The sequence below is a fragment of the Aphelocoma coerulescens genome, chromosome 18 (assembly GCF_041296385.1).
Source record: "Aphelocoma coerulescens isolate FSJ_1873_10779 chromosome 18, UR_Acoe_1.0, whole genome shotgun sequence".
NCBI classification, from domain to species: domain Eukaryota; kingdom Metazoa; phylum Chordata; class Aves; order Passeriformes; family Corvidae; genus Aphelocoma; species Aphelocoma coerulescens.
The window spans coordinates 11,641,024-11,655,015 of NC_091031.1; the positions used below are offsets into that span (position 1 = coordinate 11,641,024).

The window sequence follows — 13,992 nt, forward strand, 5'->3', positions numbered from 1 at the left end:
AGGACTGTGTGAGGTTTGTTTATGAAAGTGCAAACCTGGAGAATTGCAGGGAGCAGGAGTTGACAAAGGAGCGGCAATTTCTGCTTTTCCCAGTGAGAGTGCGCTCGCAGATACACGGACGGTGTGACCCCAAAAACACCCGGAGTCGCTGTGCACGGAGAGGGAGCTGGTTTGTTGTACCACCTGTACTGCACTGTGTTCTCTTAGCTGGTTTAATAGCTAATTAATCTTGATTTGCTTGGATTTAAGAGGTTTTTTTTTCTCTTTTGGCACATATGTGCAGCCTATTATATCATAAATCCCACACATTTCAGCAGATGTCATCCTGATTGTTCCCTACAGCACAGCATCCTACTAGGGAAACATTCAAGGTCAGGAACTTGGATTCTTTAACCACTGTATTCGAGGAAGCCGATTTATTGTTCTGTCGCAGCAGAACGGGGTAATTTCTTTTGGACCTATATCACATTGGCAGCCAATCTGGAGAGGTCAGGATTGCCTCAACGCTGGAGGGTTTGTGGGTACATTAATCTGTCTTAATAAATTAACTGTTGCACCCCACAGATGCCAGCACAGGGCATTTCGGAGTATTTAGTGCTTTTATATTCCTCTAGAAGCAGGAATTATTTTTGTGCACTCAGTGTTTCACCTGGCTCTCACATCCTAAAATCGATACAAGTATTCCTTGTCCTATTTCCTTGTGTCTCTTGAAGGGTTTGAAGGAGTTTACTTGGGGCTGGAGGAAGTGACCTTCATATCAAATAATCCTGACGTGGCGAGTTGGGGCTTTGGGTAGCTTTCTTGTGGCTATTTGTGCTGTGAAAGCTGAATAAAAAATTTGCAACCGAAAGTCTTAAAAAGTGAATTAGGTAAGTGTTGACTGCAAAGAGCCATTAGTGTGTCCTCAGCGTGGGATGTGCCTTGTTTTTCCTTGCTGCTTAATGTATAGCTGTGTCTGACCTTCTCCCCAGGTTGTTTTGGTGGGCCTGTGAAGGAGATGTCAGGAGGAAAATGTGAATTAAAACATCTTGCATAAGGGAATGACTTTCCTGCTCTTCTCCAAAAGGGAAAAAACCCTGAAAATAAACGAAGAGGGAGAATCCTCTCTTAGTTTGCCACCTCTAATGCTTTTAATTCCTGTTTCCTCTTGCTTCAGTTGCAGTACTGTATTTTTTTCAGGTGTGTGTGGTGCTGGGGTGTCCGTGTGTCCTTCTCCATGTCCCTGCCTGGCCCCTGCAGGAGCTCTGGAGGTGCTGTCACTGCCTGGCTGCTCCGAGCAGCATCACACCAGAGCTGGGTTCTGTGTAAAACTCCTTCAGCCCCAACAGCTGAGTGTTCCCTGAGGTGGGATTCCCTTCCCAGGTAAAACAGAGCTTAGCTCAGACGTTTTGTTAAGTTTAAGTAGCTAAACCAAACTTTGTAGACATTCCAGTTCTCAAATCTGTGGTTCGAGCTCAGAAGCTTTTTATTTCCTTTTTCAGAAATCTTTGGGGTGTTCTTTCTTCCTTACAGTCTGTATCAGGTTTTTCGAGTACTTAGTGCTGATCAATGGTTTTATGACCAGGAATTGCTGGGCTTTAGGGCTCCTGACAAGCTCCTGGGCGGTGCCTGGGTGCAGAGCCTGTTGTACAGCACAGCCCTTTCACAAGCAGAGTGGGCTTGTGGTCATGTTGACAGCTTGACACTGCCATGGCAGTGATTTGTTAAAGCTTCCTCAAACACCCCTGTGAGCAGAGCAGACAAAAGGGAGGCATGGGCAGGACCTCCCAGAACGAATTGGGATTTGAGAGGAGGCTGGGTTGAGAGATCCCTGCGGATGCTGGAGCCGAGAGAGGCGCTTGGCACCAGGATCACGATGCTTGTGCAACAGAGAGGCTTGATTCATCTAAATGTGGTGTTGCAAAATACACTTTTGAGCACTTGGTTTATCCTGTAGCAAACTATAGGAGGAGAGGGAGGAATCTCAATGGGAGAGGGGAGAGAATACTGGCAGTGTAGGTTGGGAGGAGCCTTAATAAAGGTGGGAGCTTTAGCAGGGGCTCCTGAAGTGGACTCAGAGCTCTGAAGTGTTGAGGGTAGAGCAGTCCTGGGCACTGGTGGGTGCAGGAGGGCAAGAGATGGCTGTGCCCAGCCTGGGGAGCTCTGAGTGCTGCTGGCACAGCTCCCTGCCCTGCAGAGCCTGGCTGCTCTTTGCTCAGGGTGACGAGGACTCGCTGGGAGTCGGAGCTGGGGAAGAGCTGGGATCTGATCTCTTGTGAGCTGTGAGTGGCTGCAAATACAACATGAATGGCACGAGCACAGGCAGAGCTCTGGCAGGAGGGAACTGCTCTGGGAAACACGACATCAGGGTTTGAATTAAAAGTGTGATAAGCATGCACAGCGTTCTGCACGAGTTTTGAAGATTTTCTGACACAGATGCATCAGTCCTACAAGTACGTGACCCACTGTCACAGACCAGCACCAGTGTCCTTGGCTGTGGGGAGACTCAGGGTTAGAAGGCACCCAGGCAGGAAAACTGATTTAATACAGAGTGGATCTGTGCTGGGGTCAGAGGATCAAGTGCCATCAGCTCCTTTCCTGGCCTGGAAAGTGCTAAATTCTGTTAATGTCCTAAATTCATGGGGCCTGAGATCTGGTAGGTGAAGGTGAGTGGAAGGAGAAGTGCTCCAAGTAAACCAAAATACTCCCATTTTTTAAAAATAAAAAGGCTTGTGAAGAGAGGGAAGAAAGATGTGTCAGGGTGAGTTTGTAAGAGTGGGTGCTGCTGTGTCCTCACGGGAGCTGAGCTGGGGTTTGGTGTGTCTGCAGGGAACAGGAGGGACCCAGAGGGGGAAGAAGTTGTAGCTGGGCACGGGCAGCCAAAGGGCAGCACCCTCTGTGTGTGATCCTCGGGAGGCTGCTGAGCTCCAGGGAAATGCCCAGCCCTGAAGGAAAGCAGCAGTTTGATGGGCTGTGTTCTGCCTGTGGGAGTCAGTGCTCCTGGGGCTCTTCCCCAGTTACTTGTTCCCCTTGCAGGAGAGAAGCTTTGGGGTGAGCTGGTTGCAGTTTTCTGGTACCTGAAGGGATCCAGCAGGAAAGATGAGGAGTAATGATTTCTGAGGGATGGAGGGACGGGACAAGGGACAGGGACAGTAACAGAGGGCAGGCTTGGGTGGGATATTGGGCAGGAATGCTCCCTGTGAGGGTGGGCAGGCCCTGGCACAGGGTGCCCAGAGCAGCTGTGGCTGCCCCTAGATCCCTGGCAGTGCCCAGGGCCAGGCTGGACATTGGGGCTGGGAGCAGCCTGGGACAGTGGGAGGTGTCCCTGCCCACGGCAGGGGTGGCACTGGATGACCTTTAAGGTCCCTTCCAACCCAAACCATTCTACAATTCTATGGTAATTAACTCAATTACTGCCTCATTTCACCTGGCTGCTGCTGAGCTGTGCTGTGCTGGTGGCAGGAGGGAGGGTGACTGGGACACTGCAATGTGGGACACTGGTCATGCCAGGCACTCATTGGCACCACAGGTACAGGGAGACCAGACATGTGGAGTGAATCACTCCGTGGTGCTGTGATGCTGTTTGAACACACTTTTTTTGTGTGTTGAATGCAGAACTGACAAAACGTGGCCGGGAGGGGTCTGTGCAGAACAAATCGCTGTGAATGCGGCTCCTCACACGTGGGGTGTTCCCCTGCCTGCCCTTTGTGTCCCTGACACTTCTGCCAGCTCCTGGCTGCTCTGGGGAGTTTGCCTGGGGCTGTGTTTTCTGTAACAGCTTGCATGGAACAGATATTAATTTGTGGGAATTTACTCACTGTCCTAAAACTAAGAATGGAATAATTGCCCGTTTCCTCAGCTTCTGATGTGCAGCAGAAGGTGAAGGTGCAGTGCTGGTGTTCCCCAAATAATGCAGTATCACAGCACAGCCAACAAACACCGTCCCTGCAGTATCTCACCAGAGCCCCGTGACTGCAGAGGGATTCTGGGCTGATTTCGGTGCCCCAGAGTTGCTCCAGGGAGTGAAGGATTTGTGCTCCGGAGTTGCCACCTGCCCTGCCCCTCTCTGTGGGCAGTGCAAGGTGTCCCAGAACTGGTGCCCAGAAGGTCACTCAGCTCCTGCCAGCTTTAGGTTGGGATTATTGCCTGGGGCTCGTGGTTTTTACCTCCCAGATCAGTCCCAGTCTGGAGGAGCAGTGGTGGGCTCAGTCCTTGTCCCGTGCTCCCCACGGCCCCACACATTATCGGGGCTCAGCCTGCCCTGGGCATGCTCCATCCCTTGGTGGGCCAGCTCAGACACAGGGAGCACAAAGGGCAGCTCTCCTTTAAATCTCCTTCAAATCAAACTGTCCACCCTGTGTTTTCTGCTGCTGACATCCAAAGTGAGCACACCAGGATCTCTCCCATCCCTGGTTTCAGTCAGGAAGCGAGGCAGAGTGCGGCTGAGGAATAAATACTACCTCAGATGAAACTTAATCTGTTTTTAAAGAACTCCCTCCCACTGAAATAGGGGGATTTTTTGCCTTGTTTTTTAACAGTCCTCCCCTGAAAAGCGTCTCTTGGGGTGTCTCTCATCCTCACTTAATGATGTTGAGGTTTTTTTCTTTTTTATTCCAAGTTTCTGGAAGCTCCGTGGTTTTCCCTGTTACACGTTTTTAATTCAAAATGCCTCCGTGAGCCTTTCCTGTTCCGAATCTCCAGAGTACTCCATGGGGGAAAATTTAAAAAATAACATGTAAGCTTTACATAATTTACTATGAGAGTAATTGGGTTTATACAGCAGTTCATAAACCTTTAGCTGGTAAAAATCAAAGTACCTTAATCTCAAAAGCAGATGGGGAGATGTCACGGTGAAGGCTTATAGAGTTTTCAAAGACAAATTGTTTAATTCCATCACTGCTAGGAAAAGAAATAGTTCTGCTTCTCGATTGAAAACAGAAACATCTCAGAAATGAGACTTTCTTCGCTTTCAAGCATTGTTAGCTTGACAACAAAGAAATCCAAAGAAGCTTGGTGGAAAGATGTGATGGGGTTCCAGTTTATGAGAAATGAAAGGCGAAAGCCTCTAAACCACATTTTACTATTCTTGGGGAATTTTCAAGTGCCTTTCCTGCGCTGCTTTCAGGCCCTGACACTGTGTCCCAGGCATGTGTTTGGTGTGAATCAGCGAGGCATGGGATGTCTGCAGGTCATTTCCTTCTATCCACGGAGGTGGCCGGGCTGGCCACGGTCCGTGCCTAACGACGGGAGCGGTGGGTGTGGGACGCTGCTCCCAAATCCCACTTTTCAATGCAGCCAAACAGTTTGCAGGGGTGGATTGAAAGCTGGGAGCCATGCCTTGCCTGTGTAATGAAGGCTGCATTTGTACCCCCACAGTAATGCTGCTCACAGTCCAATCAGTGGTATCTGGCCAGCACATCCCCTCCCAAGTGATGGTCTTGCTTTAGTCCTAATGGACTGATGAGATCACCTCTAATTTGTGTATCAAGCTGGTTTGTATCACATCGTTCAGGAAAAAAAGAAAGGGGGTAAAAAACGCCACACAAACCCAACAAAACCCTCTTTATTTTTTCTTTCTCCCTTGCTGGACTTCAAAAGGTTGCATTATACCCAGTGTGCTGTGCCCTGTGAAAGCTCAGAGCCATTACCTCAGCCAATAACCAGCAGAAAACGAGCGCCCGTTTTGGTGGAGGCTCATTTGCTCCAGAATTATGACAGTGCTGTCAGTCCAGGAGGAGATGCCTGGAGATGGTTGCTCTGGTGGCTACCTGGGCTGCTGACTCGGGCTCTGATCCGCTCTCAGCATCCACAGGTGCAACATCATCCTCCTGTGGCCAAGGGAATGAAGGAGACTTGGAGCAGGAAGCTTGAAAAGCTGGTGGGTGACAGCACAGAAATAGCAGAGGAAGATGCTGAGGTGGCTCAGGGAGCTGATAGCAGAGTGTGGGGGGTAACAAGGTGCTCCCACAGAGTGTTTTGGGTATCCAGGTACAGACACCACAGCACTCGAGTCATTGGAGAAAAACTTGCTGTGTTTTCTTGCTCGCTGAGGAAGCAGCCAGGAGAGACTGAGTGTGGATTTAGTAGCTGTGTGTGTCAGCAGGCTGGCTGGGTCACAGGTATGCTTCTTACAGGGTGAGGGGATTTCCTGGCAGCCTTCCTGCAAGCAGCAGAGCGTTGTGGTGATGCTGTTAATTCAGCAGAACTGGATGGAGCTGGTTGTGAAGAGTGTTTGTCCAGTTTTTGGAAAAAGAGGACTCAGCCACGGCGTTCAGCAGTGATGGACTCGTTCCTGGTGGGCTTAGAGCAGTGGAGACGCAGGGAACCAGAACTGAAGGGATAAAATAATCCTCAGAGCCCAGCACACAAAGCTCTGCATTGTGTTTGGGAGGGAGAGAGATTTAATAAAGTGCTTTGGTATAAAGTATAAGAAATAATGGAATTGGGCTGTTGGATATTTGGGAAGTGAGTGCTGACAGAGGAGTGAACCAAGCACAGCACTGGTGCTCAGTATCTTCTGTGCATCAGCCAGGCCTTTCTTCCAGGTTGTTCCAGAGCTGAATTAACCTCAAGTTTGTCTTTTTCCAAAACTGCTTTCCCTCTAAAGGAAACAAATGATTGGCAGAAATGGATTTCTTTTTAGCAGCTAACTTTTAAATCTAAAAACCTAACAAATATATGCAGCAATGATCAAAAAATGTTACATTAACACTTCTTTATGACCTCAGCTGAGACACTTGGGAACATGCTGTTGTCCTGGGGCAGTTTTGATACTTCCATTTTTATTATTTTTACTCTTCTACACCCTTTTGTCGCTGAATGAGTTTTGCATATTGCAGTGCTGGCATTTGGACTTCTCCTGAAATCTGGCTGGAGGAATTTAGATCTTTGGAGATGAACTTGTCCCTTTCTATGTCCTTGCTTGTGTCCCCACACTCGTGAGCAGCAGAGTGGGAGCCCAAGGGAGCAGGGAGCTGGGGCTCCCAGGGACTGAGCATTCAGCTCTCACAAGGCACGTTTGGAAACTGCAGTTTGCTTATGAAATCAGGGTGCTGGCTGTAGAAAATGGTGCAAAATTCAACTGTGTAAGTTGCTCTCAGTGGGCTCTTAGGTGTCTGTTTGGGATCAAACCCAGGTAAGTGATTCTGCTTCAGTCTGAGGTGTTAGATGAGGTTGGTTTGCTCTCTCAGGCAGCAGGATTCACTTCCAAAGTTGTCTTGGGGCTGCCTGCATTGTTTTGGCTCTTTATGCTGCCTTTCTTGCTGAACTGGGCCCGCAGTTAATGCTGAGTTTCGATTTCCATGACAAGTTCTCCTCTCAGAGATTTACAGCTCAGCTGCTTTGGTTTGCCAGGCTAATGCTGTGGAATGCAGGTTGACAGTCCAGATGTGAAACCTTTCTCCTCGGAAAGAAAACAAAGGATTAAATGCGTTTTAAGAGGGTCTGCAAAAAATAATTTAAGGCTGAGGCCCCGAACCCAACATCTGAAGCCTTGAAATACTGCTGGGGATGTGAAGCTTCAAAATCCAGACACTTGGAAGCGTGGCCAGGCTGTGAGTTCCCTGAGGCTTTTGGAGCACCTGATGCTGCCTGTCCTGGGGCTTCCCAAGGTTTTACAAAATGTCAAATAATCAAATTCTGCACCTTCATGCAATCAGTGCAGGTTCAAGAGTGGTTTGGGTTTTGCCCCTGCTAAAAGCTGTGCAGTGTGGGGACAGCTGTGGGTGCTCACTTGGAAACGACCACGTTTCCCTGATTTTCACAGCTAAAGATAGTAGCTCATGTCTTCTGATTTGACAAACTGACAATTGTCCTGATCCTGTTATTATTCCTGAATTATCCCTGTTTCCAGGGGGTGCAGAGGAAGGCCCAGGTGGTGCAGGTTTGTTCACCAGCGTCCCCATTGCAGGGGGAAAGGTCTGACCAGGGTGCAGGGTCATGACTGAACTGGGAAAGGGTTTAATAGTGGTGTTTAATGTCCAAAACATCTTTTTTAAGAGGGAAACACAATGGCCTCAGCCGAGCCATTGAATGTGATCCTTTGTGCTCGTGAAGATTTGTACAATGCATCTACCCATGAATGCCCGCTTGGGTTTCAGAATTATTTGGGTTGGAAACAATGCAGCAAGAGTTCATTGTCCCTTCAGAAAAATGATGAAAACATCCAGAACTTTCTCCCAGCCTGTATGGGAAGAGCAAACATGAGGAGTCTGTACTACCAGATGTCTTAAAATTGAGCTTGTAGCTTCAAAGGTAGAAAGGGCAGACCTTGCAGGGCAGGTCATGCTCAAGTTGCCTTGGGGAATATAATGGGGTTTATTGGGATTTATTAAAACTGGAGTTGTAAAGTAAAAAGCTTGTGGCTCTTTTTTTGGGACTAATAATCCTGTGGGTGTTCTCTTGTGGTCAGGCTCAGGAAGCCTCTGCAGAACAGCGACTTTGCTGTAGAAGAGGCACATTCTGTACACTCAGGTATTTGATACTCGTTTTGTTCAGAAAGGTCTCTGCCCTTTATTCCAGGTTGTGGAGCAACAGATGAGTACAAGTATGCTAAAAAACAGGTTCAACAAATGATAGAAATGGCTTATGTTTTTCCTAGGTAAAAATCAGGAAAAAATTAAAAACCCTGGGCTAAGCCTGCCTTTTGTAGTCTCAGTGTATCTTTTTTTAAAGTGGGATGTCCTAAACGGAGCAATTAGGAAAAAACAACTTTGAGATTACACACATAGAACTAGGAGTTAATTTTTTGCCATATATATACTCATTTAAAAAAAAAAAATACTACCTCTTTGGAAAAAATGTATTTTGGCTAATAAGATGTTGTTTGGTGTTGAACTCTGGCTGCTGCAGTCGGGTCCTGTGCTCCCTTGTTCCCATGCACTGAGAGCCACCAGAGCTGTCCTGCACACAGTTGCAGGCAAAGCACAATGAGCCCCAGTAATCTCTGCAGGTTGATAAAGCCTCTGCTTGTGCAGCTTGATAAAGCAGAGGCTCGAGGTTTCCTTCCTGCGCTGGGCTTTGTCACGCTGGAGTTCAGGACTCGTGTGTGGAGATCAGAGCAGGGTTCAGGCACTCAAGTGTCCCCAGCCTGGTGGCACTGACCCCTGAGCTCCGGGCAGCTCATGCCAGTGAATCTCTCTGGGCCCTTCCAGCAAATGGGCTGTGGAGAGGAGAAAATCACAGAGGAGCGGAGCAGCTGTGGAAGGGTTCCCTCTGGGTAACAGCCTCCCCTTGCTCTGCAGAAATCCGTGGGCACAGAGCCACCCCAAACACCAAGTGTTCAGCCACATGTGCAGAAAATCCATGGGAGGGCATGTGGAAAGTTGGCACAGCTCTTGGTGGGAGGAAGTGGGAAGAAAGAAAATCATTAGCTAAGGCTAACGGGGATGTGTAGACTCGAGGTTGTCTTATCTGTGGAAGTTCTTCTTCCACCCTTTCTGTTGTTTTAATCACTTCTGTCAGTAATCAGAACTTTTTCCGTGCTTGCAGACTGGGAATGGAATATTTTTGAGCCATCAGCTCTGGAGACACGTTTCTCTGCTTTTGGCCTGTCGGACTCCTGGGCAGGTGGCCGGGCAGGCAGGACACTGCGATGCCAGCAAGATCCAAGGAGTGCCATCACTGCAGGGCATCTAATTCCTGCCATTTGCCCAGCTCTGAACACGTTGTTAGGCAATGTATTCCTCTTGCTAATTTACTCAATTTATCACTGATTCCAGTAGAGCTTGATGAAGGATGTCAGCTGGAGATTAGTCCCAGATGCCTGGGTTGACCTTAGCTTTATCAGCTGCTTTCAATACTGTAACCATGAAGCACTTGCAAGTTTTCTGGTTCCTTCCATGATTGATAGCCCAGTTCTGGAGTGGCTTTCCTCCTCCTTTGTGATCCAAGAGGATAATGCCCTGCAGCTGTCCACAGCATGGTGCTCTTGTGGTGAGCACTCTGATGCTCTGCTGGCTCCCTCCCAACCCGAATGTTTATTAACATGGCAGTTGTGTTCTGCAGGCCTGACATCCCACTGATACACGGTTCTGCCTTCTCCTCTGCTCTAAATATCTTGAGCAGAGTGAAACAAGTCCCTTAATGCTGAGGTGAGGCTGAGGTATTTTAGGAGAGGTTTACCTGTGGATGTGCGGAGAGGATGGACAGACCAGCAGAACCTGTGGGAATCAGCTTTTAGCACTTGGCAGCGGTGTTTGGTAGATTTGAGTGGGGTTTTGGGGAACTTTCCTGGAGTTCTCAGCTCCTGTGGGTGTAAGGGGTGGGCTGGTGAGGAAGATCTGTCCTTCTGGCCTCGTGACCTCTTCTGCTGTGTTTGTCTGGCTGTCAGCACGTGGGAATGGGCTGCAGGGTGGCATCTCCCCAGGCTCTGTACATTAGGGTTCAGAAGGTTGTGTGGACTCCCAGTATTCAAGAAGCTGTGGGAATTCTGAGGCTCATGGCCGCCTTCCCATGATTAAGAGCCAGGACTTGACCAGTGGAATTTTTTTACCCTACATTTTGCATCTGCTCCTGCCTGGTGTTGGGGTTCTGCAGAGAGTATTGATGGGGAACTCACCATGTTTGAGTCACTCTTTCAGACACAGCGTGTAGGGTCAGGCTGCTCTGGCTGTGGGAAGGTGCTCGTTGGGCTTCTAAAGTGCATTTTCATTTAAAAAAAATGAAAAAGAAACACACCAAGCCCCACTTTCCCTTAAAGGGTGAGGGTGCTAGGGCATGAGCTCTGTCCTGCATTGGCCACCTCATGAAACCCTCCCCAGTGTGGTGGCTGCTGGTCCTTGTGTCTGTGCCACGGGAGAGGGGCACTGGCTGCTCTGAAAATGAGTGAAACTGGAGGGACAGGAAGGCTCCCTTCAGCCAGAGTCCCTGGAGTCAGCATCCATCCCTGTTCTGCTCCTCAAGCTGCAGTCCATGCTTTGGTCTCCAGTTGTGCAGGAGCACTGCTGGTCATTTTTTCCAGTCTTCTTTAATCTGTGTCAAAACCAAGAGCACTCAGTCTGCAGCTGCAGTTCTCCATTGTAGGGCCGTGGCAGCAGTGAAGTGTTTCACTGGTTTGGAGCTCCTTAATGTGAGAAATGGGGGCGTTCTCATGGGTTGGAAATGGCCTTGCAGTTAACGCTTGGGGGACGGTGTGGTCCTGCTTTTTGGATTGAGTTTTCTTTCATTTGAGTAGGAATGAGTTTATACATCCTGCTCAGCCTGCTGGACATCCCAGGAATTTCGGTATTCCTTTCTTTGAAGGTGTTGGCCATGGAGCCGGGCGGTTCTTCCCAGGCAAGCTGAACAATCCGGTGATTTTTTCTCCTGGGGACAAAATGACATCAGTCATTTATAACCATCCCTTTAATCACTCTGGAGCTGGGGCTGCCTCGTGGGCACGTTTCGAGAAATGAGGTTTATTTCATTCAGAGGTGCTTGGGAAACTCCTGCCAGGGCTCCTTTGTCCTGGAGGGAGCAGTGATCCATCAGTGGTGGATCCCACGTGTTCCAGGGCATCACAGGGGTGCTCAGGACCCCATCCCAGTGCCTGGCCAGGGTTTAGGCACGATGGATGCATGGATGCATGGATGGATGGGATTCCTGCAAGGGGGTTTTTGGCAGCACCTCTTGTGAGTAAACCCTGAGCAGGCTGTCGAGGGCATCCTCTTGTTGAGGCATCAACTGTGGTTGCTCTTGCAAAAATAGATGAGAATTGGTTTTTATCTCATGGCAGGAAGGTGTAGATCTGGGTTGAAGTGGCTGCGACCAGAGTGGATGAGATGCTCTCCTCACTGTTCCACTTCATGTTTTTCTCTGTGAACTGAGGCCTGGTTTGTTGGTACCCACAAGGATTGGGTTACGTTCCTGGGGTGGGTCCACCTTTTAGGAAGTGTAGGAGCAGGAATTGCCAAGGAGATCTTAAAAGTGGCAACAGCTGCACAGAGAGTATAACACAGGGTTTTAAATTTTTTTAAAAATGTTTTTGTTTTGGTGTTGGTTGTTTTGGTTTTGGTATTTTTGTGGGGTTTTTGGTTTTCTTTGCTTTGCGAAATGGACTCGAAGCCTCAGCTTAGGGTGTTCAGTAGCCAAACAATGTTTAATGGGATATAATGTAGCTCTTTTGGACTTAGTTTTCGGTGGTTTTGTTTTGGTGTTGGTTGTTTTGGCTGTAGGTATTTTGGTATTTTTGTGGTGGTTTTTTTTGGGTTTCTTTCTTTGTGAAATGGACTGGAAACCTGAGCTTGAGGTGTTTAGTAGCCAAACAGTGTTTCATGGGGATTTGCTAAACCACCTTAGGAAATTGTGGCAACTGATGTGTATTTGTAATGAAAGCTGTTGATATCTATGGAAAAGGGTTGCAATGGTGTAAAAACTTGGGAAACATGAGAGTTGCTAAAAGAAAGCAGGGGTAAGTGTTACCAACAATTTCTGAAGGCAGTATTTTAAAAAATGCTGCTCAGATTTTGGATAAAGGGAAAACAAACAAATGGGGAGTCTGAAGTAGCTTCTGTCCTTTCATTTTCTGCTGTAAGTTTGCAGAGCACAAACACATTGTAGCAGGAGAAGTGTTTTGCTTGGCAGGGATTTGCTATAGCCATGGAAGTGGCCTTCCAGCCTCCCAGTGCTCCAGGCTTTCCTAGACATGCGGATTTTATGGGTATTTTATCTATTAGCAGGATTTCCTTGCTTTTTCCCAGAGTCACGTCTGTAGGAAAATAATTTGATGACATTGTCCCTATAACGTGAAGATTTTGCTGGAAGTTTTGATAGTCTGGCCCCAAAATCTCTTGTTTGTGTTGCTGGGGCTCTTGGGTTTGGGATTTGGATAAAAATAAATATTAGTTACAAGTGCAGAGAGCCCAGTGAGTGCTGTGAGCTTGCAGTGCCCAGAACAGTGCCCTGGGTGCGTGGCACTGGGGACTTGAGCCACTGCTGTAAACTGGAGGCAGCTTTTTATAATTCCTACAGGAGTGTTTTTGTTCTAAAGGGCTGTTTGATCTCAGGTGACTGTGCTGCTGTGCCTTAAGCACGGTGGGTAAAAGGAAGGGTCACTTGTTGGGAGCAAAGGGGAGGAACAAATGACTTTACACTCAAATACTTCCAGGGAAGGAGACTTTTATCTCCTCGCAGATAGCTGGGAGAGGAAACTCCAAATGCCATATCATGTGAATATAGTTCTTGCCTGCCTTGTATCACTGCGAGTTCTCAACACATCTGGGCTGAGAGCAGTTCCAGTAACATTCAAAAGTACTATTTTGGTTGGCACACTGGGGCTGTGGTAGATGCCAATTAGTAATGGCTCTTGGAAACAGCCTGCCTTGAAACTGTCCCTGAACCATTCCCCGGAGAAATTATTCAATTAAGTACAGCTAAAATTAATGTCCATGGGTTTTGTTCGAATCAAACAAAATAAGCAGCTGGAGAAGGGAAAACTTCTCAGTGTGTGCTTTTAAAATAACAACTCTTAACTAATAACTGTGTGAGCTGGAATTGATAGCAGTGTTTGTTTTCCCAGCGTTGCTCTGTGGCTGTGGATGAGCTGGGGAGGGCTTCCAGGGCTGATATCCTTGGATGGTTCTGTGTCACCTCCACACAGTCTCCAATCACCATCTGCTGCTCCTGGACCTGCTTTGGAGAGGATGACGTGTTCTGTGTTGCTTGGGGGTATCAGAGTTTGACCCAGATACAGTCAGATATTTTAGGATGGATGAATGCAGCATGGAAGGTGGTGTGTGGTGGAAGCAGTGGTCCTGGACATGTCCTTGGAGCAGGTGGTGAGGTTTTCTGTGGCAGAACAAACAGGTTCCTCTTGTTCTGGCATGTGTTAGCCCTGAGGGTGGTGAGGGTTTGGTTGGGGGGAAGGTGTGGGCTGGTGCTGGGCTTTCTGAGCTGGGTGCTGGGGCTGCTTCTCACTTGCCACAGGCAGGCAGAGGGCACAGGACTCTGGAGCAGCTCATTCTTTCCAGTCTGTGCCTTTGTCACTGCTGTCAAGAACTTGGGGGAGCAAGAGCAGTCCCTGTCCTGAAGGAGTTG

The 13,992-nt window shown here is 48.3% G+C and overlaps 1 protein-coding gene across 4 annotated transcripts in view; it reads left to right on the forward strand.

The window, feature by feature from the left end:
* The window catches only part of STX8 (syntaxin 8), an 89,737-nt gene that overhangs the window by 34,755 nt on the left and 40,990 nt on the right, over nucleotides 1–13,992 (forward strand). The window contains exon 7 of one of the 4 annotated variants that reach the window (XM_069032215.1): nucleotides 1,180–1,358. The exons of the other annotated variants lie outside the window; for them this stretch is intronic. Coding sequence (XP_068888316.1) covers nucleotides 1,180–1,343 — 164 coding nt within the window. The 3' untranslated portion in view covers nucleotides 1,344–1,358. Of the gene's footprint in view, nucleotides 1–1,179; nucleotides 1,359–13,992 lie in introns of those variants that run through there. 4 annotated transcript variants of the gene reach the window in all.